At 33.0% G+C, this 27,691-nt stretch overlaps 1 protein-coding gene across 1 annotated transcript in view; it reads left to right on the top strand.

Annotated features, from left to right (window-relative positions):
• The window catches only part of LOC107071215 (roundabout homolog 2), a 258,473-nt gene that overhangs the window by 219,502 nt on the left and 11,280 nt on the right, over window positions 1–27,691 (top strand). Inside the window, exons 3-4 of the mRNA XM_015330007.2 lie at window positions 25,535–25,688; window positions 27,514–27,644. Coding sequence (XP_015185493.1) covers window positions 25,535–25,688; window positions 27,514–27,644 — 285 coding nt within the window. The remainder of the gene's footprint in view (window positions 1–25,534; window positions 25,689–27,513; window positions 27,645–27,691) is intronic.

Here is a 27,691-nt window from a genome sequence, read left to right as displayed (position 1 = left end):
CTAGGAAAGAAGTTGACTTTCGATTAAAATAAATGAACTTTGGATGATTACATTTATTATTTTATATTATTTAATATTTTATTATTGTTTATTATTATTATTATTATTATTATTATTAATACGTAATATTATAATAATAATAATAATAATAATAATAATAATAATAATAATAATAATAATAATAAATTATTGTAAAATATAAATATTATATTAATATTAATATTATATATAATATTTATATAATAAATTATTATTGTTTATTATAATTATTATTTTATTATTTTTAGATTAATTATTCTTTCAAGTTATTATATATTTTTTATCTTATCTTTAAAATTCTGGTATTATAGATCGTGATTTATATTATTTTCGTTAATGGAGATATAATTCGTGTAATTTTTAATTAAATCTCATGTTGTCCTGTCGCATTTGCGGTACGTGAGATTTATTACAGATTTAAAGTTGGCGTTATTCCATATGGAATGAGTGAGTCTACATGTACATATGTATAGTAGACATATATATAACGTATGCAAATTTTTTGGCACCAATGTTATATCTATGTATTGTACATTATATAAAATTCTAATAGTTAGAACATGAAAATTAGTGTCAAATAAAATTTAATATTAAAAGATTCATTCGTCTTATTTAAATGAAACATTTAAAGTATCATTTAAAGATTGAATAAATTAATGTTGCATATATATATATATATAAAACAACGAATAAAAAACAAATGAAGAGATTATTTTGATTAGCATTATTTCTTCATATTTATAAATCATGTATTATATATATATATATACATATATCTATGGTATCTTGTTATTAAGCTTACTTTACAGGCGTCATTACCCTCATACATATTTTATAATAGCATTAAGTTGGAAACGACGTAAACACGCATTATTATACCGTTCATATTCGATGACAGCATATATGTATATGTATATATACATATATATACACATATAAAATAAAAGACAATACCTTAAATAACAAAGAAGACATACAATGATACGTCATCGTTCTCGATAATTAAATCATTTCATTTGTATCAAATCTACAATATATATATTCTATGCAGACTTTAAACTCACAAATACGAACTTCAGTTTATTCACACACACACACACACACACACACATACATACATACATACGCTTTTGATACTCATATAATGTATATTCTTTATCTATAAAATTTCAGTGTCACATTGTTCGTTTCCAATGAAGTTTAAAAATTATTGAACCAAACTTTTTTGAAATTCTTTTTATTTTGTATGATTTTTTTGCTCAACTTAAGATTCAATTATTTTATACAATAATTGTTATTACGATTGTTATTAGTTTTTATTGATAATTTAACATATCTATTATGCAAAAAGATTTATTAGATGTATTAGATGATGATCTGTAAATATCTTTTCACATAAGTAGACTAAATAAATTTTGCAATAGAATATTTTATGTTCCATTTCTATTCCCTTAACTAAAAACAGTTGAAAAAAAGTTATTACATAAAAAAAAAAAAAAAAAAACTAGCCTAACAATATTAAAACAACATATCCATATTATGTAAACCCCATAATCATTTTGACAAAAATGATCTACAATAAATCATATCTTCAATTTATTTTCATACATATACACACACATATATATATATATATATTTTATATATATATATATACAACACATACACATATGAATACTTAACTTTGATACTTTGGAAACACAGTGTATATAGAAAGAGCTCTCACGTTAAAACGCACGAGCGTGCATGGCGTTATACCTTCGGGGGGTCCCTTCCCTTGTATACTGCCCTTCCTTCCATCGGGTTCGGCTAGTACTATAATGCGATCGTTCCTCTTCTTCCTTCACTCCTTTACTTTTTTTTTCTCTCTCTTTCTCTTCCACTTCTTCTTCTTCTTCTTCTATTTTGCTTTATACCGAGCCTTCATAATGGCTTCAGCCAAGTTCGGTCTGGTATTTAAGAGTCCGAAGAAATGATGAAGAAAGTTTTCTTACGAATCGAAAGAATTCATGGGAAACTTCTTTTTCAAAGTAATACTCTTCTAAAGTATGAGGAATACGAAGTCCATTCGTTTTATGGATTCGTTTGGATAGTACACCCTGTTTATTATTATTATTATCATTATTATTATCATTATTATTACTTATTCTTGTTTCAGAGATACAAGATTGTTTATTTTAATTTTTTATTTTATTCTATTTAGATTAATTGTATTTTATTTTTATTTTTATTGTATTATTTTATTATTATATTCAAGAGTTTTTAGTTTGAAAATATATATATATATATTCTTTCGATTGAGAGAACGCGGGGTCTCCAATTACGTTGCCATTTTTGTTCAATCCTACCTTCCCTTCTCTACCTGTTTCTCCATTTAGCTTGAAACAAATCCTACCGAGCACAACTAACTGGTTAAATAAATACGAAACGAACGTTTTACGAAAATCCAACAGCATAAAGTAAACAATATCTGTCGCATATACCTAAAAACAATCCCCCGTTCGTTTCCTGTATTTTTTTCTTTTTTTTTTTTTTTTACCTACTGCAATTTACGGTATAAAATTTATTACCTTTTTTTATTCCAATTTTTGTATTCCTCCTGTAATAAAAAAAAAATAGAATATAAAACATTTATAAATGATAATATAATAGATATATACAGGTGGCTCTAGACTTTCGCACATTTTGAAAGATTCAACTGTTTAGTCTTCTGGGGACAGTCCTAGGGACTTAGTCCCCTCTTAGAGGACATCATCAGACTTCGGATAAAGAAAAACAGTTTTGGTCTTGCATTAAGACGTGTGTCAACGTGTTGTGTGTTTTGCTGATTTATTTGTTTAAGTTTAAATAATTCGTTCTTATAAATTGATTAACATGAGTCAGAAATGGAAAAAGTGCAGTGTTGATACGAACAAAAAGTAATGAAGGACTCATAAATTTCATACGATCGAGACAAAGATGGAAATAATGAAACGTTCTGAAAATGGTGAATCTTTTGCTTCAATCGGACGGTTTGTACGGTGTTAAACAGATCAACGATATGTTGAATTTTGAAAAAACAAGAATAAAATGAAGGAATACGTTGAAAATTGTGGAAATATATCTTCAAAGATTGATTTCCAAAAGACACGGGGCATAGTGATGGATGAAATGGAAAGATCTTTGTCATCATGGATTGATGATCAACATGAAAATAATGTCCTCTCTGAGTTTTTTCAATTATCCAAACTAAGGCTCTTAGTTTTGTATGAAGATTGGAAGATTAAATTAAATGAAGATTCTAACATGGTATTTCAAGCAAGTAATAATGGCTGCTTTGACAAATTTCAAATGAGATATTCTTTAAATAATATTCAATTCACATTGGAGAATCGGCTGATGCAGATAAAGAACTTTAAAATACAGTTTTTTGATGCATACTTTTTTACAATCTTACTTTCGAACGTTCAACATTCGCATACACTTTCAGGAAACAATTATGTGCGAAAGTCAAAGGCTTACTGTAATACTGTATAACAATCTAAACTTATATCAATTTACAATGCATTTTTTATCAAATAATAATAATAATAATAATATTATAGGTTATAGACTTCATGCAACTTTATTATTATCAGATGTTTTATTTTTACCTACTGCAATTTACTGTATAAAGTTTATTACTTTTTTTTTCCAATTTTTTCCCCCTCTATAAAAAAACAAAAAAACAGTTGAATATAAAACATATATAAAGGATAATATATAATAAATATATAATAATAATAGTAATAATAATAATACACGTAGAACAATCTTGACTTATATCAATTTACAATGCATTTTTATCAAATAATAATAATAATAATAATAATATTATAGGTTATATACTTCGTTCAACTTTATTATTATCAGAGTAAAAGCTTTGTTTTTGATCGCTTTTAATACCTTTACCTATTTCCTCTATCCGTCTTTGTCTTTTACTTTACCAAGTAAGTAAAAGTAAGTAGGTAAGAAATATTCTATAAAAGGATCTTTGCCTGTAAAGGATCCATCAGAGGAAAAAAATGGCGACCGGGACAAATGCCGGCAGGCTCTCTCTTCCTCTCTTCCTCTTTTTCCTCTCTCTCTCTCTCTCTCTTTTTCTCTCTCTCGATCGATGCAAATGGCCGCGTCGTGAGAGTTGGCCGAGAGAAGGCAAAAGGTGGGCCCCTGCCATTCTTCTTCCCTCTCTTTCTCTCTCTCACACTCTCTCTCTCTTTCTCTCTCTCTTTCTCTCTCCTTGGTCTCTCTTTATCTCTCTCGTACTTAAATTCACTATATACAAACGATGTATCGTTCCATATTGTACCACCATCCTTTATCTCTACCTCTTTCTATCTATACTTGTTGGTATCCTAAATTGGGATACACGTTGTTTAATGTCTCTCATTTAATCCTTTGAATGCTATGGTCGCATATATGCGCTTCTATCAATTTCTTTTTTTACCTACCATCACCTTACGGCCTCAACAAATAAATTTTGTCGCTTATTTTTATCAAAATTAATTCAGTTTCCAATAATTGCAATAGTTCTGACGAGTTTCACATGCTCAAACAAGTTTATTAACCTGTTATGCAATACACACCACTATATTGGCTTCCTCGGATGCCATTTTTTAGTCTGATGTGCCCGCCACCTATAGTTGCTTTCGCTGATGCAATTTTGCAGTAAGTTGCACCACTATAATGGCTTTTGCAGATGCTATCTTCCAGTACGAAGCTCCACCATGGAAACTTTCCTTGTTAACATCATTTAAAGTACAATTTTTATTATTAATTATTAAAGTAAATTGTTTAAATGAAGTATATGTGTATTATTTCTTCAAAAACAAAAATTGCAATTTAATCATAACTCGCGTACAAGACAGCAATTGCAATATTTATCAATTCCTAAGGGTTCTTTCAGTGACTTAAATCTTTCAACTCGTAAAACAATAATACGTATGGATATTTCTTCTAAATTTGATAGAAACAGACATGAATTGTCAGAAGGGCCTGATAGGATAGGACAAGAGAGAGAGAGAGAGAGAGAGAGAGAGAGAGATAGAGAGGTGTTAGCAGAGATCTGAATTTCCAAACGGCTGAGAACATTTAGAGTGGATAGGGTTAAAGCGAATGGTGTCATGGTGAACTCTCGAACTCGTCCTCTAAGCGTTACCAGGGTAATAGCCTGCTGTATTTGACATTGGCATCCTACACGACAAGAGAGAGAGAGAGAGCGAGAGAGAGAGAGAGTGTATGTGTTCCTTGATATTTGTCTGTCTGCTTGGACGTTCATTGATTTTCACTTTGATCGTTGATCTCAATAAAAATATCCGTAACTAATATTATTGATAATATCAATCAAATTCATTTCATTTGAAGATAACTGTCAATTTCGTTAACTACATTTATTTATAATAGACATTGTTATCATAGAACAACTTAATTGTGCTATATGATATCCCATTTGATCGTTTGTAAATATTTTTTGACAACTTTTGCGACGTGAGGCCCAGCGTTGTCATGCAATAGAATAACTTTGTCATGTCTGTTCTTATATTCCAGCCATTTTCTCGTAATGCCCATAGATTTTAAACGAACAGACACTGCTTTTTGTGTCATCCCCAACGTAAGTGCATAACTCGTCTTGCATTTGATTCAGATCTTCATCGAGTAATGCCTGTAATTCATCGTCAACGAATTTTTTTTGGCTGTCCCAAGCGAGGTCTATCTTCAACCCTGAAATCACCACTTTTGAAGTGTCCAAACTATTCTCTACATGACTTGTCAGTTAAAGCATTGTCACCGTAAACTTCCACAAGCATACGACGAGCTTCAGCTGCACTTTTGTTTCCAATTCAAACAAAACAATTAAAACTTGCCGCAAATACTGTTTAATTATCATAAGAATCTGAAATTGTCAACAGAATAACAAGAAAACGTTTTGTATAAAACTCAAACCAATACAAACTGGATGTTATCGGCACTATTTTAAAATTGAATACTTTTAGAGCCATTTTTGAAAACTGATCAAATTAATTTGTACAGAAAGATAAATTTGAAATATTCCTACGAATAATAATACCCCCCCAAAAAATACTCTTATTATTATTATTATAATTCATCCCTTTCCCTCATGCACTATTATTACAACATATCACAATAACAATCTTACCATTACAAGCATACTTTTATAATACCTAACTTAAGCAAAGATTGCAATCTTAAGCCGTGGGCGTTCTAAAAAAAGAAAAAAAAGGAAAAAAAAATGTTAAAAGAAAGTTAACGATAATGATAAAAATACCACCCTTAACCATAACCAAAGGGAAGAAATTATCATTATTATCGAAAAGAACGAGTTATTATTACTATACGGATCGGATCTGATCTGACCGGACGACCGTAGGATAATATCGTGATTCATTGTCAACGTCAACGACCATTTTCGGTGGATAATTGATAAAGGATACTCTCTTTCTGTCCTACCTCGTGGCACACATGTCACTAAAAGTTAATGGATGATAATAACGATGATCGATACGAAGACAACCCGATCAGAGACAAGAATGGGGTGAGAGACGGTTAGAAAGAAGATCCAAACAAAAAAAAAAAAAAAACTGCAAGAGAAATTGAGATTGAGATTGAGAGAGAAAGAGAAAGAAAACAACAACAACAACAAAATTACGAATAAAGAGAAGCATAGAAAGAACACAAAAAAAAAACCTAAAAACACATACACCAGGTTTGGTTGATACGGGTAAAGAGGGAGTGAGAGGGAGAGAGAGAGGGAAAGGGAAAAAACGGTATTACGGGAATTGATTTACGTTAAAGGCGAGTGTCGTTGACATATTAACCGCATCGTTGTATATCTCTCTCTCTCTCTCTTTTTCTTTAACCCCTTAAGGCTTTACCGAAACGCGCACGTGCGCTTTTCCGTGTGGCAAAATAACAGCAAGCAAGCAACCAACCAACCAATGCATCTCTTTTCCTGGACGACCGCATACGGTGGTACTCTTTCTTTCTCTCTACTTCTGCTGCTGCTGTTACTCGGAGAAACGCACTCTACGAGGTTAATGCAAATGCGCGATATTTCTTCTTCCACCGAGAATATGTGGTGCACGACTATCGCAAATCGCGTTGCCATGGCAAAAATATTCCAATTGGATTTCGCGCTAAGGTATAAATCCCTTTCTTTTTTTTTTTCCTCCCTCCCCGTTTCCTATTTTGCTGTTCTCTCTTCTGTCTCCGTACTTTCTCAACAGTTTATAGGTTTTTTTTCTTTCTTGTTTCAATTCGACAATTTCATTTTTTTCAAAACTTCGTCAAGGAATTGAATGTCACGTGTTCTGACGATCTTAACCTCTTTTAGACATTGATGAATTTTCTTTTTTTTTTTTTTGTACAACAGGGTTCAAAAAACAATACAAGTTTTTAATTATTTGAATTATGCGAGTATGAATTAATTAAATTATAATTTTTCATTAAAATATATTGCACACACACACACACACACACACACACACACACATATACAAGTGTTTTAACTTTAATACAATTTACTTTAATAATTAATAATACAGTTAGGTTTGATAGATTTTAAAGAAAGAACTCTTAAAAACTGATGAATATTGCAATGGCTGTCTTGTACGCGGATTATGATTAAATTATAATTTTTTTTAAATAAATAATACACATACACTACACTTAAACAATAAATTTTAATAATTAATAATAAAAATTAGATATAATATATTTTAAAAGATGTTAACAGCAAAAGTTTCCATGATTGCGCGTAGTACTGAAAGATGGCATCTACAAAAGCCACTCTAGGTGGCGCTGCCTACTGTAAGATGGCTTCCGCGAAAGCTACTGTAGATGGCGCATCCTACTACAAGATGGCATCCACGATAGCCACTATAGTGGCGCTTATTGCATAAGAGTTTAATAATTATAATTATAAGTGATTAAAAACGTTGGTTTTATCTTCCTTTTTATTTTCTCTTTGATTTGTTTCGTTCCATTCTAATCAGTCTGCCCTATCATGAGTCATTCACTCTTCTAAATGAAAAAAAAGAATAAAAAAAGAAAAAAACGTGGCAGAGGGAACAATATCGTCTGGGTACGATATCGATCGAATTAAAGAATTAAAGAATCTTTAGAAACCTTGGTACAATCATTGATTGAAAGAAAAAGAAAGAAGAAGAAAAAAAAACAAAGAAGGGGAAGAGATGTAAAGAAAGAAAAAAGAAAACAGGCTGAAGGAACGCGACTAAGACGATAAACGATTATAAATATATATATATATATATATACATACACATCTTTGTTCTTTTCTCGAGACACTTCGATTGACCAAACAGCACCAATAGAAAGAATTAAAGAAAGAGGAGACATAGAAGAAAAAGAAGAATAAGGATAGAAATACATGAGAAAAAAGAAAGTAGAGGAGGTGGTGAGGAGAGTGGGAGGGAGAAGGGGGTTTAGAAAACAAGGGGTTGCTTTGCACCATCGTGAATTGTTTCGGCATGCTTGTCGGTGCGTTAAGATGTCCTGCCGACGACAACCAACCCCCTAGTTCTATCCCCACTATCAGCACCAGCACTACCACCCTCAAGCAGTCCACTTGGAAAGCCCTCATCGTGCGCAGATGGCAACTCTCTCTCTGTCTCTCTCACTCTCTCTCTCTCTGTCTCTGTCTCTCTCGCAATTCTCTTCAACGTGGTACGTACACGCGCGTATACAGAGGGGGATAAGTTCCGAAGGGGGTTTTAGACTCTCATTAGTTCGTCCGTTCGCAGCGTGGCGACCCCTCAAAAACGAATGATGTTTGAGAGTGAGAAAGAGAGAGAGAGAGAGAAGGAAGATAGAAGAGTGAGGGAAGGAAGGAAGGGTAGGGAGGACACGGAAGGGTCCTTCAATTCTTTCGCTCCAGATCCCAACGTCCGTTAATTGGAGGTCGTTTGCCTACGCACCGGCTCTCTCTCTAAGGCTGAGGGGTTAGTTTTCCCTTTCTATCATCCGCCTATTTGTTTCGTTTCGTTTCTTCTTTCTCTTCCTCTTCTATATTTTCTTCATCACTCATTCTCCCTCTCTCCCTTTCCGTAGATTTCTTTGTCACCAAATTCAAGGCGCCAAGTCTCTGTTTCTTCTGTGTTTCTTTTTTATTTTCTTTTTTTTTTTTTACCCCCCCCCCCATCTGTCTTGAGTATCGTCTAGCCATTTGATTCTCTCAGACCACTCTTAGTCGTTTATCTCCTTACGGGATAAGATGAGGGATGAAGGATGAAAAGTAGATGATGAGAATCAAGGGAAAGGGAAAGGGAAAGATAGATCGATGTGACATATGCTCAGCGTCCTTTTTTAACCGATAATCGCAAGGATACAATAATGAATTGGGTATGGGTTGTATGAGGAGAAAGGACCTTTTAAAGGAGGTCATTTTGAAGGAACTGTTCGAAGGATTTCATGTATATTGCTGATGATGATAACACGTGGGAAATACTAGTTCGTTAATCGTTTGACAAAATTGAAAGTGATGAAGTTTCAAAAGGGTATAATCCAATACGTAAAGTACTTTAGAATGTATGACAAAATGTAAATGATAAAACGTGTATATGTGTGTGTGTGTGTGTGTTCTCATTATTATCTCATGATAAAATAATATTATTGTTTTGATAGATTATTATTGGTAATGTTATTATTAAACTCTTCAAATTAATATGTTACGTTTATATTATTTTAATTGATTTAATAAAGAGAATTATTATGATTATTAAATTATCTAGAAAATTGTTTAATTTATTAGATAAATTAGTATTTAATCGATGTCATATGTAAATCTGAAAAAAAAAATGTATGACGTGAATATATCAAAATAATTGAATTGTAATACGGTGCCATCTATTGAAAACTTACAGTACTTAAAGACCTGGATAACCTATAAATAATAAATCAATTCTAAATTAGGTTAATATTATTTGTTATAGTTTAAGTTATATTTTACAATTTATTAGATTATTTATTATTTAGTTATAATATATTATATAATTTATTATAATATTATTATACAATATTATAATAAATTACTGTATATATAATTAATATAATAAATTATTTTATATATAATACTATATTATATATTAATATTATAATAATAAAATTACACAACACTATATAAATTGTATATAATTTATAATATAATTATTGTAGTTAAGTAACATTATAATTTAGTAAATTATAATAAAATACAAAATAATACCACAATTACAATTGAATAGAAAATATAAGGTTATGTCATATGTAAATCTGAAACAAATGTACGACATGAACATATCCAAATAATTGAATCGCAATACGCCGCCATCTATAGAAAATTTACAGTATCTTCAAACTTAAATAACTTAGAAAACTTAGATTTAAATAATAAATCCTTTAAATTAGCAATAAAAAATATAAAATAATCCCAATAAAAACTATTCTATATACTAAGTTTAAAAAAAAACCACACAAAATAACAAAAATTTCATTAGAAATCATCTCACTAGTTTCAAACTTCATTGGAAACCAACAATGTTGCACTGAATTTTGATATATAAAGCCATATATATATATATCAAAGAATATTCGATTAACAGTATACAATAACAAAATAGATAAAAAGAGAAAGATAGACGAATAAATAGAGATAGAAAGACCATGAAGATAGATAGATAATAAGCCAAGAGTAGTCTGCCAATGCGACAGCTTCATTAATTAAGCAAGAGAGCTAATTATACTCATTTTAAAGACTGTACTACCGGTGAACGAAACGAAGATCTTTCAATTTTCCCCATAGAGTTGAAAGTTTCGAAAATAACAGGATAATAAAAGGAGAAGAGAATGACGATGAAGATAAAGACGATGACGATGAAAACGATGACGATGAAGATGACGATGGATCCAAGACAAAAAACTTTATGATAGGAGAAAACTAAAAGCAGAAAAGAGATAGATAAAGACAGAAAGAGACAGAAATAGAGAGAGAGAGAGAGAGAGAGAGAGAGAGATGAGAATTCTCCCACATAAACTACCCCTCCCACTTTCCTTCTTTCCTTCTTTCCTTCTTTCCTTTTTCATTCTTCTTCTTCTTCTTCTTCTCTCACGTTGGTTACGACGAGGAACCCTTGTAGCATCTGCTGTAAAAGTAAAATTATCGCTACGATAACAGGGTGCAAACCAGACGCGCCAGAAATGTCATCCGGTCTTTAAGAAAGAACCCACTTAAAAGATGACGATAAAAAAAAAAAAAAAGGTGTTATGTCTTTGCGATAATGCGAGATCAGCGTGAGTGAAAAAGTAAATACACAAATACAAATACACAGGACGTATTAGAGATGAAAGAAAAGATATTGGATGTAATAAACAATAAAAGAGAGGGTGAGGAAGAGAGGGGAGGAGGAGAGGACAGGTGATGAGATTGGGTTATGAAAATTCAACAAATCTAAGCACACGTGTGTTTATGTGTGCATGTGAATGTGTATGTGCGTTTGTATGGAGTCTTCTTTTTATAGGAATAATAATACATGATGACCTGTTTTTTTGAAGATTTCCTTTTCTGAGATATCTCGATCGATCAATCGGTCGATCGATCGATTGGTGGAAAGAAGGAAGGAAGGAGAGTCGTTTATGCCTATGGCATTTTTGTAACACATACCTACTTACTTTATAAATCCTTTGTACATACACAACGTACAAAACGATTATTGCAATTTTTCGAGAGAAGAGTACCAGCTGTTGTTGCATTTGCATACTCGATATATACGCCGATGAATAATAATTGTTTTTCAACGAAACTTCGATCGATTATACTTGTTCTGTTTTTTTTTTTTTTTTTTTATTTTTATTTAATACTAGAATGGGTTTTACTTTGGTCATGGGTTTGTGTGGTTTTGTTATAAAATATTGATTTAAAATAATTCTAAATTATTTAGAAAATTATAACTATATATAAAATTATAATATCCTAAAAATGAGAAGGTTTAAAATTTGGATATTTTAATAAAAAATACAGTTATACAGTTATACAGTTATACAGTTAATACAGTTATATATGTATGCATAAATGATACTGTTAATTTAATATTTTTGTTTAAACATGTTCGTATTGTAATAGGTAATGGGTTATTAAAAAAAAAATAATTATTATAAAAATAGTTCTAGTTGATTAGTATGAATATCATTATACAGTTAATTTAATTTTTTTTTTTTGAATTTTCGTATTGTGATGGCTAATGGGTTAATAAAAAAAATAACAATTGTTACAAAAATGGTTAGTATGCTCTTGGTTAGTATGTATACATACTAATACAGTTGATACAGTTATACAGTTATATATGTATACATACATAATAAAATTAATTTAATATTTTTTTCGTTGAATTTTGGTATTGTGACTGATAATGGTTTAATAGAAAAAAAAATAACAACAATTGCTGTAAAAATTGATTAGTATGAATATCATAATACAGTTAATTGAATCTTTCATTTGCATTTTCGTATTGTGTGTTAAATTACTAATAGTTGAAATTAATCATCGATTACAAAGCTTGAAATAAATCAGACGGAAAAAAAAAGAAAAGCTTGAGGAATAACATAATAGAAAAACGAAAAAGAAAACAACCCTCGAAAAAAATAAATAAAGAAAGTTAAAAAAAAAAAAAACAAAAACAAAGAAGAAAGTATTAAACGTTAAACGAGGATGTGCCTCGGCCGAGACACAGAAAAGCGCGAAATAAATTGCAAAGCGTAATCCACTTCCTTGTCTGGCGTTCGTGCGGCACTAACGATGATTAAATAGCGAACAGTTTGATGGTGTTGGTGATGGTGGTGAATGGTGATTGTACAATGGTTGTGTAGTAGAGTAATGCCGACGACTATGACGTATGACTCATCGTAGAAAAGGCTACGAAGAGAAAAGAAGAAATCGGTTCGATGCAACTAAAACACACGGGGCACGCGTGCATCATCATCATCATCATCATCATCATCATCATCGCACCCAGGGTTACGCGTTAGCCCTTTGTTATATTTTTCGTTGAACCAGGAACGATCATTCTCAGTAACACCATCCTTCATTCTCTTCTTTCTTTTACCAATGATGTTGTCTTTTCATTTACACCGAACGCGCGTGTGCAAGCATCAACTTTGTTCGATCGGCTTTACCGTGTTAGCAACCCTTACGAAACGGACCTTTCCAACTTATTTTTTTTTCTTTTTTTTTTTTTTTTAGAGAGACAGATCATCAACGACCCTTCCCTAGAAGGGTAAAACTTTTCTAAATTGCTATGAAACAAAAGAGACAATTTGCAATTCATAAATTTATTCCTCATTTCAATAACTTTTTGTTAGAACAATTATGAATATTTATTAAATAGTGAATAGATTTAAAAAAAAAAAAAAATATATATATAAAATATGTTTTATCAGTGTCTAGAGGTAAAGGGGTGGTTTTTTATTAAAAAAAACTTTGTTATAGATCGAAGTCTTATTCGGTTCTTGTTCAATTTTGACACTCTTTACGTGACACGTGACAGATACGATAGTTACAGTGTCAACGTCACAGGTAACATACGATCGATGAGTATAAATTATTTTTACCTTTTTTTTTTTTTTAATATATCCATCAATATCACATTTTTTTTAGGTATCAATAAAGTCATAAAGTGTCTCTCTCTCTCTCTCTCTGTATTTGTTTATTGCTTTTTCGTGGTATGAAAGGATTAATATTACTAAATAAATAAATAAATAAATAAAAAATAAATTGTAATAAAAATGAATGAATAAATTGTATTAAATGTTATTATATTTCTTTTTGAAACATTATGGTTATGATGGTTTTAAACCTCTTATGGGATAGGAAGGTTATCGATTTTCCATACAGTTTTTCTCTTTCTTCTTCCCTTTCTATTCAGGCCCATCGTTACCACTACCATTACGAAGAATTCCTCCCTTTACTCCTCATCCTTTCCTTCCTTCCTTCCTTCCTTCCTTCCTTCCTTCCTCGTTTATCCTTGCTTCCCCCAATGGTAGAGAGTCACAAACCTTATCTTTCTTTCTATCATGCTTCACATTGAATGGTATGTATATATATATATATATGTGTGTGTGTGTGTGTGCCTACCTACATTTGTTTTATCCTCGCTGACATTACGAACGGAGCTTATCGATACGGATTACGAGCGTGCTTTCGAATCCTCGTCCTTCGTCGTCCTTTTTACGCCTTATCGTACGCAATACATCACTTTTTACACGAAACGGAAAGCCCTACCGTTAGATTGGTAAAGGGTTTTTAGGTATGAATGTTGTTTGCATCAAAATCGTATTCGTATTAGAAATGTTTCAAATGGATCATTTGTCATTTTTTATTGTACAGAAAATATATATATATATATATTATTTTATAAGTATATCATAGAAAGTGTAAGTAAAATGGTTTGTTATATCAATGTATATTACGTATTACTGTATAAGTCTAATAAATTATAAAAAAAAAAGAAAAGATAAGTTTGAAAGTTTCATTTTTATACAGTACATCAAAATTCAATGATACACAGGTTTGGTTTACAATGAAGACTGTGAAACTATTAAACTGATCAAATTGATATTTGTTTCATTTATTTATTAATTTTTTTATATATTTTTTTTTTTTATTTATTTTGTACTGTGCTTTTTTTTTAATTTTGATTATAGGTTAGTTTTTACAGCGATTATATCTATTTTTTTATTAGTAATTTAAGGATTTATTATATTTAGAGGTTATCTAAGGCTCCTAAGTTGCTGAAGTTTTCAATAAATGGTTGATGTAGATTAGGTTAGGTTTCTGATTTACATATGATCAAAATAACCTTGCTTTTTATACAGTGTTTTTGTATTATTATTTAATGTATTTCGTTGTAATTTTTTTGTTTGGTATTATTTATATATTATTATAAATAACTACAAAATGAAGTATCCCTGGACAATTTGGTGTACGATACTTTAATTTAATGTAATACTAAACTTCTCGAATACAGTCAAATGACACTACTAATTTCAGAGTGTAAAAATGAGACCCAAAAAAAAGAAATAAACATACAAAAATTAACAATCTTCCATTTTACTCATCCCATATTTCAGCATAAGACAAACATAACCTATCCGAAAAATTGGATATAAAAATAAAGGAACAAAATTACACACACAGTAAACTAATCGATTTTACAAATACAGATATACATTTAATTTTCTTTTATTTGGATTTAGTCTTCGTTCCTATTCTTCCAATCGTTTTTTCTTTTTTTTTTTTTTTTTCTTTTTTTGGCCAGCTGACGAAGAAATCTTTCGTCTTAATAGAACAGACTTGCCAGATCCCGAACGTAGACAGTGCCTCTGGCTTTCTTTTATCTTCCTCTCATTCTTTCTTTTTTTTTTCTTTCTATCTTTCTTCTCAATCTTATACCTACTTACACGAGATAGAAAAAGAGTAAAAAGAGAAAGAGAGATTCGTCCTGTCATCGGTGAACGAAATGCGAATTGCATAGGAATGACTTGGAAATTTGCCGAAGGCATCGAAGATATCCACCAATGGTTAACCTCGTATCGGGAGCAGGAATTATGTTCGAGATAGGATCTCCAGTTATCTCTCTCTCTCTCTCTCTCTGTCTTCCTTCCACCCACTCATTTTCTCTCCCATCGTTACAACCCCCTCACCCTTTACCCCCTCCCCCAACCCAATCCACCTCTCACCATCATGTCATTCGAGGTAATCGTTTTGCGAATCGCAATTAACGGGATATCCAAATATCCATTTAATAGAATCGAGAGTAGAAATCGTATCAAGAACGACGTAATAATATCCTATCTCAGCATGGCTCTGTGGTTGCCGCAGGTGTATATATATATATGTATATGTGCGTATGTATGTATGTATGTATGTATGTAGAATAGATGTAAATACGTACTTCTTGTGTCCGGAGATTTCTTGCTGGAATAACATTTATTTCAATTAATTTCCTTCCCAATGGAACTCTCTGAACACTCAACGATTCCCTATAGTTTCTTGAAAACACGTATGCTGATTAAACGTCGGTACTCACAAAAACGTAAAACGTTTCGTTTGCTAAATCCAGTTAAACTTACGGAAATAATATTATCCAATGAAGAAAAATTATGTTAAGAAGAAATGATGAAATGTAAGGTACGTTATATATAGGGTGATTCGCGTCAAATCTTGCAACCTATAATTAGTTATGAAAGTATGATATTGAATGTTAAATTCAGGACTACTATATGACGTTAGTATTTTTTAAGTAGGTTCAGTCATTTTTGAAATTTATTGGCCAATTTTGTTTTGTTTAAATACATTGTTATATTTTAATACTTATTTTCGGATAGTGGCACACAAGACGAATCCAATGATATGCAACATTAAATACAAAACCTGACAATGACCAAAAAAACCATAACTCAACGTAGCCAAAAAATACTAAGTAATCTGGAATTTTACATTTAACTTTTTCGTAACCAATTTTTTTGCAACTATCATATTTTCTAAACCATTTTGGTGACCAAAGCTGATGAAACACCCTGTATAGGAATTTATATAATAAAAAAAACTGTAGTCTACTGTAAACTAGTATTTTATTGCTAGATTTTAGTTATTTTCGAGATTCATTGGTTTATTTTGTTTTGTTTAAAATACAATGTTATATTTTAATACTCATTTTCGGATAGCGGCACACAAGACGAATCCAATGATATGCAACATTAAATACAAAACCTGACAATGACCAAAAAAACCATGACTCAACCTAGCCTAGCATACTGTATTCCTGAATTTTACATTTAACTTTTTCCTAACTCACTTTTCTCTAACTATCATACTTTCTAAGCCATTTTGGTGACCAAAGCTGATGAAACACCCTGTATAGGAATTTATATAATAAAAAAAAACTGTAGTCTACTGTAAAAATCCAAAAAAGTCTTTTCTAAAAAAAAAGACACGCCGAGTTGAATGTTTTCTTTTTCTTCAATCTAAAAAAGAAAGGAAAAAAAATTCGTGATAAAAACTTTTGTTTGCATCCTGAGTCACACTAGTAGTAGTAATAGTAGTAATAGTAGTAGTAGTAGTAGTTGAAAGTTATCGGGAAAAGTGTTTACGTTAGTGGTTGTTCAATGTTTTTTACTCGTTCGAAAGAGAATTACGAAGAGAGAAAGAGAGAGAATTGAAAAGTAATTGAGATGATTTAGATTTAATTAAATTTAAATTCAATCAGAAAACGTGAATCGTTTCGAATGAATTTATTTTTGTTCGAATCGTGCTACACCACCGATTCATTTCTTATTCGACTTTGTACGATTTGAATCATCATTTTAAAATAAAAAAAAAAATAAAATAAATATAAGTAATACAATTTTTTCAACCAATCAGTGAAAATTAATTAGACACCTAAAAGTGACTTTTAAAGTTCTTTATCTGCATCGGCCGATTCTCCAATGTGAATTGAATATTATTTAAAGAATATCTCATTTGAAATTTGTCAAAGCAGCCATTATTACTTGCTTGAAATACCATGTTAGAATCTTCATTTAATTTAATCTTCCAATCTTCATACAAAACTAAGAGCCTTAGTTTGGATAATTGAAAAACTCTGAGAGGACATTATTTTCATGTTGATCATCAATCCACGATGACAAAGATCTTTCCATTTCATCCATCACTATGCCCCGTGTCTTTTGGAAATCAATCTTTGAAGATATATTTCCACAATTTTCAACGTATTCCTTCATTTTACTCTTGTTTTTTCAAAATTCAACATATCGTTGATCTGTTTTAAACCGTACAAACCGTCCGATTGAAGCAAAAGATTCACCATTTTCAGAACGTTTCATTATTTCCATCTTTGTCTCGATCGTATGAAATTTATGAGTCCTTCATTACTTTTTGTTCGTATCAACACTGCACTTTTTCCATTTCTGACTCATGTTAATCAATTTATAAGAACGAAATATTTAAACTTAAACAAATAAATTCAGCAAAACACACAACACGTTGACACACGTCCTAATGCAAGACCAAAACTGTTTTCCTTTATCCGAACAACGGCTAGTCTGATGATGTCCCCTAAGAGGGGACTAAGTCCCTAGGACTGTCCCCAGAGGACTAAACACTTACACAAATAATAATAATAACTAATAAATTTTTCATTAATAAAACAACAAAGAATTTAACAATGATTCATCTCTTATCATCGAATGCAATCTTCAAGCAAAAAAAAAGAAAAAGAAGAAGAGGAAGAAGGGGAGCCTCTTGGAAAAGTGAAAAACAGCGTGACGTCTCAACGCCTGAAGGGGTTCAAGTTAATCGACGAAGAAGAAGAAGAAGAAGAAAAAATACAAAAAGAAGACATGGAAGAGTAGTAGAAAGAAAAAAAAAAAAAGAAAAGAAATGGCAGGCCACGTTCGTCCATTATTAGCATGAACAGCACGCGATACGTGAAGTAGTATTAGTGATGGGTACAACGGCATGCAGTGACTACGTACGAACGAGCTAAAAAGATATTCAAAAAAAATAAAAAATAAGAAGAAGATGGTTGACTTCGAAATTGACTGCACTTCCATCGAGTATTACACCCTCCCACCATATTTTGATCCTTTTCTCGTCACCACCAACTGACACAGCCAAAGGCTCTTCCCCGATTACTATAACAGAACATCCTACTCGTTCTATCTTTCTCTCTCTCTCTCTCTCTCTCTCTCTCTCTCTCTCTATCTATTCTTATTCTCATTTCTGCCTACCACTCACGCGCGTTCCACCGTAATAGGACTTTAATATTATTTTGTAGTCGATGTAACGTGCACACTGGGCGTACACCTTCAACGTAATAAGGGTACGAGAATATGCCATTATACCAGGGCTGATTCTCTTCGAACGATCGTCGGGTCCCTTCAAACAACGGAGAGTAATCCTCCCTTCCTATCTCTCTCTCTCTCTCTCTATCTCTCTCTCTCTCTATCTCTATCTCTTTCTCTTACTTTGTTTATCTCGTTCAATCTGACTAGAAAGATCTTCTGTATGTGAAAGGGAGTAAGAAAATCATCTTCGATGCAACCCCCTAAGGGATGATGATCGACCACAAATCTTTGTACAATTCGAGTTATTTTATTTAACTCTTTGGGACACAGTGGGATTAAAAGTGTCCCACCATTTTGATGCATTGGATGCATCAAGGTGGGTCATTTTTAGTCTCGCTTTGAAATATTGTAATAACTGTATGTGTGTGTGTTCATAAGTTTATATATTGTTGTCTTATTTATGCAATGCAATTGGTAGTAATATTTTCGACAAATGCTACAAATGTAATTAAATTATTACCTTTTTTTTGTTTTTACATTATGTAATACTTCTATTAACACTATGAAGACGTTGGTGTCATGCAAATATTATCGGGTATAGAAATAATGAAAATAAACCTAGTGGGAATTACGTTTAAAATAACTGACGACCACTATGGGTTAAATCAATTATATTCTATAATTTTTCTCATATTACTTTTGTTTCTTTTTTTATCAAGATTCCTTCTTAACCTCTTATGCAATACACGCCACCTATAATGGCTTCCACGGATGCCATCTTTCAGTACAACGCGCCACCTATAATAGCTTCCACGGATGCCATCTTTTTTTCCAGTACGATACGCCACTATAGTGGCTTTTGTAGACAAAATATATTATAAAATATATTATACCTAATTTTATTAATGTGTAAATTGTTAAAGTGTGTGTGTGTTTAAGTATATGTGCAATATATGTGAAAGAAAAAGAATAATTTTAATCAATAAATACTTCATTTGAATTAACTTGCGTATCTAAACAGTTTCACGTAAAATACAGCAATGTCTGAGAGGTTAACGAAAGACAACAAAATGAAAGGAAAGAAAATGGCGGTGGCCTTGATTAAGCATCGATGGAAAATCGGAGAAAAAAAAGGTGATGACAGTAGCCACCGTTGTTGTTTGCGGGACGAGCTACGAACTCTAACAAGAGAATCCTTTTTACTAGAAACGCGTTAACACATCTCGCGAAAATCCGTTAGAAATCGTTAGAATTTCACCATAGAGATAGAAGCCACAAAACGCCATCGATGAAATCGAACGCTAATCGAACACTCTTTTTCTCTCTCACGTGTTCACCAACCACCCAACCACCCACCAACCAACCAAATCGTTCGCGAACGAACCTTCCATTTAAATCCGTAATTTTATAAATTGCCGGATTTAATCTCGATCGGTCATAACTTAGACTTCGCGTCCCGTCGTTAACGTTCCATGGGGCTTAATGCACTCCATTCGACGACGAAACCCACCACCCCCTTTCCCCATAGAACCCTCGGTTGCCCATCCACTCTCTCTCTCTCTTTTTCTCTCTTTCCTTCTCTTCCACGAACCCCCATTTTTTTTCTCATACTCTACGCCTCGATAATCTTTTTCCTTTTTTTCCCCCTTTTTTTTCTCTTTCTCATTTTTCGCACTTTTCCCCATTATTTATAGCCCTTTACTACTACTACTACTACTACTATTGCTGCTGCTGCTGCTACTGGTGCCACTGCTACGTTTTGCTCATAACCCATCCTCTCCCCCTTCTACGAACTTCTGGAAAGCTCCGACAAGCTCTCCAGCTTTTCTTTTCTTTTCTTTTCTTTTATTCTTCCTTTTACTGTTTCCTTTACTTTTGTTTTTTCTTTTCTTTTTTTCTATTACTATATTTTATATTTTATACAAATAGAATTCGTAGGTATTAGCTTTTCGCCTTGAAACCAGATAAAATATAAAATGGAAAGGAAAAATTGCAAATGATCACAAACTTTTCCGTATAAATGTGTAATAAAATCAAATCAAATTGAACTTAGGTATATAATACAATTTTGAAATTAATTCGAATGATGAATATGTCGATTGATAATGATTAAAATTATTAATAATTATTCGCATGCACGATAATTTCCAAATGACACCAACGTAGAATCACCGGCACTTACCCAATAATTTTTGCATAGCACCAATGTGAAACCTTCAACACTTACCCAATAATTTTCACATGACACCAACGTGGTACCACCAAACGTCACAACTTTAATATAAATTATTATTTTATTTCCCCAAAGAAAAGAAAAAAGCATTACGAATTGAACAAACAATATTTGCCAATCTTTACTTTCCTATACTCAAAAGAAAGACAAAGACAAAGAGAAAGAGAAAAAAAGAGAGAAAGAGAGAGAGCGTTAAATCGGTCTTGGTTCTGTTAATGGACGCTCGGGTTCGATCGATCGGCTTTTACGGGGTTTCAAACAGCCCCTTTCAACGTCCTTCTCCTAACCCCTTCTCACCTTGATGCTGGGTGGAACTCGCTTTCCGAGTAATCCGACCTTGCGCGACAAATGGTAATGGTATACGTCAAGGTGAGAGCATTAACGACCGATGCCACGACGACTACGACTACGATGACTATAACTACGTCTACGACAACTACGACTACGACTATCACTACGACTATGACTACGACTCTTCAGCTTCTACGAAACGTCGTCGTATAATACTCTACACCGGAATTCGATCGGAGAACGAATTAGTCTCTCTCTCTCTCTCTTTTTCTTTCTCTCACACACACTTTCTCACTCTTCAAGAAGTCGAGAATTTCTCTATGAAACTAGACGAATGGTTCAAGTGTTAGAATATAAAGGATAAAAGAAGAGATAAAATAAAAAAGATTGGTAGACAAAGATCGTACGATAAAAAAAAGAAAGTCCCATGTAATTAATCCATTGACGAGTTAACTGTGATTGACGAGTATACTCGTCATGGATAAGTGACACGACTTTTGTGTATTGACGAGTATACTCCTTAGAATCTTTGTCAAAAAATAGAATACGTTATTCCTACTAGGTTTATATATTTATTTTTATTTTTAAAGGAGTATTGCAATTATATCATCTATCAAACATTATCTCTTAATTATCTGAAATTATCTTTATATGTTAATCTTAACTTTACTTTAATTTTAACAATTTACTGTGAATAATTAATAATAAAATGAAGTAGAATATATTTTATAATATATTTTGTTTACAAAAGCCACTATAGTGGCGCGTCGTATTGAAAGAAAGATTCCATCTATTTTCAATCCAGTTGCAACTTATTCTGTGATTGACGAGTATACACGTCATGGCTCAATGTGACGACACAAAACGGTGCGTGCTCTCAAACCACAGGACACCACAGTTAACTAATTAAAGAAGGGGGGGGTGGTTTTGAAAGAAAGAAAAAAATGAAAGGACCTAGGGAAGAAGGTAATAAAGGTTGGAGAAAGAGAATGGGGATGAAGGGTCTTCTCATTAAAAAAAAAAAAAATATAATTCGAAATAGACGAAACTTATCTTTGTCCAAGAGAGAAAAAGAGAAAATGAAGAGAAGAAAAGTGCGAATGAGGAACCCTAAACGAAATAGCCTTATCATCCCCACCCAACCAATCTTCTCCCACCTTTCATTCTTTTATCATCACCCTTACCTCAACCCCTCTCCCTTTTTTCTGTTTTTTTCTCCCTCTCTCTCTCTCTATAATATCTCACGGTACATTATTTTCTTCGTAGAAAAATTTGACGCTTTGTACAAACTAATTTACGCGCCAGTTAACCAACGAAACACAACACACGTACATACGTACATACATACATACATGCACACATATTACATATATGTGTACCTTACTTATATACGAGTAGTTATAAAAAAAAAACAGTAAAAAAAGGGGGTGGTAAAAAAACGATGAAAAAGAAAAACAAAATAAAACGAAACGAAAAGAATGATGAAAGAAAGATGGAAAGGGATGAACATATAGAGAGATAAAATAAGAGGATGGAGGAGGGGGTGATTCGGGGAGGGGTGTAAAGCAAAAAATAAAGGAAATAAAAGGAGGAGGAGTGTGGTGGGGGTGTAGTTAGGTTGGAAAAGTGGAAAAAGACCTAGCATCGTGAAAGGTGGTACCGTTGCTTTTCTGCGCGTGGCTATTTCCACCGGCGAGGAGGAGGAGGAGGGAGTAGGAGGGAGGGGGAGGAGGGTAGTATAACCTGGACTAAAAGTAAAGCTCCTGAACGAGCCCAGGGGTTAGGGGATAGACAGAGAAAAATAGATAAAGATAAAAAGAGATAGGAGTTTTTGAGAAGAGGGAAGACGAGACGAAACGACGGACTGGACCCGGCCAGAGAGTGGTGGAGAGAGGAGGGAAGGGTAGGGGAGGGGAGGGGAGGAAGTGAGGGTTCTTCGACGAGCTTCGCCGAGAATTTCGGAGAGAATTTCCAAAGGTTACGAGGGTAAGAGAGGAGTAGTTGCAAGAGGGTTGAGTTTTAGGTAGGATGAGGAGACGATAAACGAGGAACTTGGGGGAGAGAACCGAGTCAAGAACTCAACCCATACGAAGCAACCTTCTCTCTCTCTCTCTCTCTCTCTCTGGTTCGATCCATCGGGAAGAAGAGTAAAAAGAGAGAGAGAGAGAGAGAAAGAGGTAGGGAAAAGGGATTACGATCGATTTACGTCGAAATCGGTTCGAACGTCGTTCCATAAACGATACCCTCCTATGCAAGGCCTCTTCTCGATTCTTCTTCCTCTTGTATCTTCATCTTCCCACTCTCTCTCTCTCTCTTTTTTTTGCACTCGTTCTCTTTACCAACCACTTTCCTCGCTTCCTTCGCACGTACAAAACTCGCGACCATATCTCTTGGCCTTTAATTACGTCGTTTACACAGCATCTCTCCTACCTAACCCCCTACCCTCACAATCTTTCTCTCTCTCTCTCTCTCTTACTCTCTCTTACTCTCTTCTTTCTCTAACAGCTTCTCGTGTTTAACTTTTTTTTACTTTTTTTTTATTTGCCATACCACCTCCACCACCACCACCACCACCACCCCAGACAAATAAATTTCTACATTGACTCGGCCCCTAGACGCGTATATTCGCGGGACCGTTTTTAAAGACCGTTTTATACCAAGCCCCTCCTCCTCCTCCTCCTCCTCCTCCTCCTCCTTCCCCAAACCCCTGTTCGGGAAGATAAATTGTTGCTAGTTGTACATACGAGTTGTGTGGGTTCATAGGTATTATTTCGAAATTCGTATCACCTGGGTAGGTTGGTAGGTGGGTTGGTTGGTTGGTTTCTACAACCTTTTGCTATGAATGGTTTCTTCTATTCTTTCATCTCACATAATGCAATGTTTTCTGCATTTATTTGGATATATAAGCATGATTACTTTGTTTTATTAATTATTACACCCCCTAACCCCAGGTGAATTTACGAACAAAAATTGAATATCAAAAAAAGCAAATATTGAATTGACAGGTAAATCATTGCAGATTTTGTCGATAGGTGGTCTTTTTAAAGTCAGGAATGATTTAGTTGTTAACCCAATAAGTTGAATTAAAATATTATTTAGATCATTTTTGCATATTATATTTAATTTTCGATAGATCGATCGTCACGAGAATAATAATCAAGTTCTTTGAAATATACAAATATATTCATATTTATCTTGCATATTTTTATTCAACGATGAAAAGGGAAGAGATGAAGAAGAGGAATAAACCAACTTATACATAAAGAGATTTACATTTTATTAGATAAGACAAAAGATGATTATATTTCGATTTTTATTTTCTTAAAAGGTATCATTCCTTTTCTGGATTCAAACTAAATTGCTGAATCTGCCTTTACATATGAGCCACTGACTTGACTGACTGATTTAACTGACTTGTCTGACTTGACTCACTTGATTTGACTTGACACACTGACTTAACTGACTTGTCTGACTTGGCTGACTTGACTTGACTCCCTGACTTAACTGACTTGACTTACTTGTCTTGACTTACTTGACTGACTTGATTTGACTGACTTGAATTGACTCACTGACTTAACTAACTTGACTGACTGACTAACTTGTCTGACTTGACTGACTTGACTTGACTCCCTAACTTAACTGACTTGACTTACTTGTCTTGACTTACTTGACTGACTTGATTTGACTGACTTGACTTGACTGACTGAGTTTAAGTCAATCAACTGACTCAGTTTAATAGTAACTATAAATTAAACACCCTTAGATACACTTAAACAGTATGACCTGTACGTATATTTTCAATTGTATTGAAATGCAAACCCTTGAAGATCTCAATTCAAACATAAATGATCAAAGATTCATGAACATATCAATGAATGTTTTACGGGACAAAGCGAATATTCAACGAATTTCTCGAGTTTCGTCAAAGAAAGAGTAAGAGAGAGAGAGAGAGAGAGAGGGAGAGGGAGATTGATAGAAGGAGAAATCGTTGGAGAATCATCAATCGACAATACACATACTCGTACCAACCCTATTCTACCCTACCAACCTACCTACCTACCTAACAGTGCTTTAATGCTTCGTGCATTTGGATGATTGCAGTACTACGAGACGAGTTTCGGGCAGAACCGCAGAACACGAGGGTGGCTGCTGGAGAAACCGCCATGCTAGAATGCGGACCACCCAGAGGTCATCCGGAACCAACCCTCCATTGGAAACGGAACGGTCACGTTATAGACTTGGAAAACAACAAACGGTGAGTACTACTACAGAATCATCCATTCTCACCCTTTCTCCCTTTCTCTCTCTCTATATATATATATATCACATCTCTATCTTGAATTTTGACATCCTGTCCATTCTCTGTATGCATTCCCCATCATTATCGATAACCACGTCAGAATTACGTCCTCCATGTCTTCAAATTAATATTCCTATTATAATTCTATTAAAGGAATTATTAATAAATCCCTATCCCCATAAAAATGATTTATAAAAAGAAATTCAATATGAGGTATCAGGAATATGAATTATTTGTTTTCATTGATTTTATTTTACCTATACAAGTAGTACTACTACTATATAAGTATACTACTTATAAGTACTACAAGTAGTACTACTACTATATAAGTGTACTACTTATAAGTACTACAAGTAGTACTACTACTATATATACATATAAATAAATATATTATAGTATACTATTACTACTATATAGCATTAATATGCTATTAATAATACTTATTTATACTTATTAGTACTATAAGTAGTAGTACTACTTATATAGGTAAAATAACTAATAAATATGAAGAATATTAATTATTTTTTTTATTGATTTTTTATGTTACATATATAAATAGTATTACTTATATATTAATTATCAATTGATTCTATTATATTATTTTAATATTTATATTAATTCATTATTCACATCATTGTATTATAGTATGTGTTATTGTTAACACGATACTCGTATCCTAATAAATCAATTTATTTTCTGAAATATAAAAATTATAAAATCAAAACAATAAAAAAAAATGCAAACGAGAGAGAGAGAGAGAGAGAGAGAGAGAGAGAGAGAGAGAGAGAGAGAGTGAGAAAGGGAGAAAAGAAAACAAAATGTAAAACTCTATCGATGAAAATCCAGGGGGTTCAATTCGTAGTGCTCGAACCGTTTAAACCTTCGAAAAATCAATATCGTCGAAAGTTTCCTCCGAGCCCTATTCCGATAGAAACAACAAACGGATATACATATATACATATATATACATATGCATATATATATATATATTGAACGGACGATAATTTAGACTCGGAGTAGTAGGAATTAAATCCGGTTACGTTTAGCACGCACGTTTCTGACGTTAGCACGCAGAGAATTACAGAAAGAGTGAGAGAGAGAGAGAAAGTACGCGTGCACACTATACTATGCAAGTGCAAGTGCAAGTGCAATGCAGCAGCAGCAGCAGCATTTGCGCGGGGGGAGGAGGGGGTTTTGCTGCGCTTAAATGCCCCGTTCGAAGAGCACGGAGGAAACACGATCTCTCGTCGACAGCGAAATTAACGGGCGCTATAAATTAAAGGGTGTAATCGAGGAGCGATTGATTTAATGCTGCCTCGTTGCTTCTCTCTCTCTCTCTCTCTCTCTCTCACTCATACTCAAACTCAAACTCACTCATACTCATTCACAGTCAGTCACTCTCACACTCCCATGATACCTTCGAACCTCTCTCTTCGAACTCGTTAATTAGTAGTCCGTCCAACGGTGACATTCTACGTGCGTGTTGTGTCCCCTTTTTCTCCTATCCCCATACCCATCCCCACCTCTTTCCCATAGTCATTCTATCTCTCTTTAAAAACCCACCTCATCTCTGTCACTCTCATAAAAAGAGAGTAATTTCCATTCCCCGATGTTTTCCCATGATGAACCAATCGATCCAAACGATTTTCCTGCCTACCCCAATGACTTTTTTAACCCCCCCCCACAACACCCCTATCCCCTACCTCTATCAGTTCGTCTTTTTGCTAACCTTTTTGAATTTGTTAATTTTTTTTGTGTGCTTTGCTCGTTTTGCTTCTAGAATTACACTCGTTGATGGTGGAAACTTGTTGATATCTGACGTTAGACAAGCGGATCATGGGAAGTATCAGTGTGTTGCTGAAAACATGGTGGGACTTAAGGAATCTAATGTTGCTTTACTCACTGTACACGGTACGGATTATTATTATTATTATTATTATTTAATTTGTTATGTTAAT

This window comes from Polistes dominula, unplaced genomic scaffold, assembly GCF_049000335.1.
Source record: "Polistes dominula isolate Pdom_NZ unplaced genomic scaffold, Pdom_raw_medaka contig_26, whole genome shotgun sequence".
NCBI classification, from domain to species: Eukaryota; Metazoa; Arthropoda; class Insecta; order Hymenoptera; family Vespidae; genus Polistes; species Polistes dominula.
This window is presented reverse-complemented; position numbering and strand designations above follow the sequence as displayed.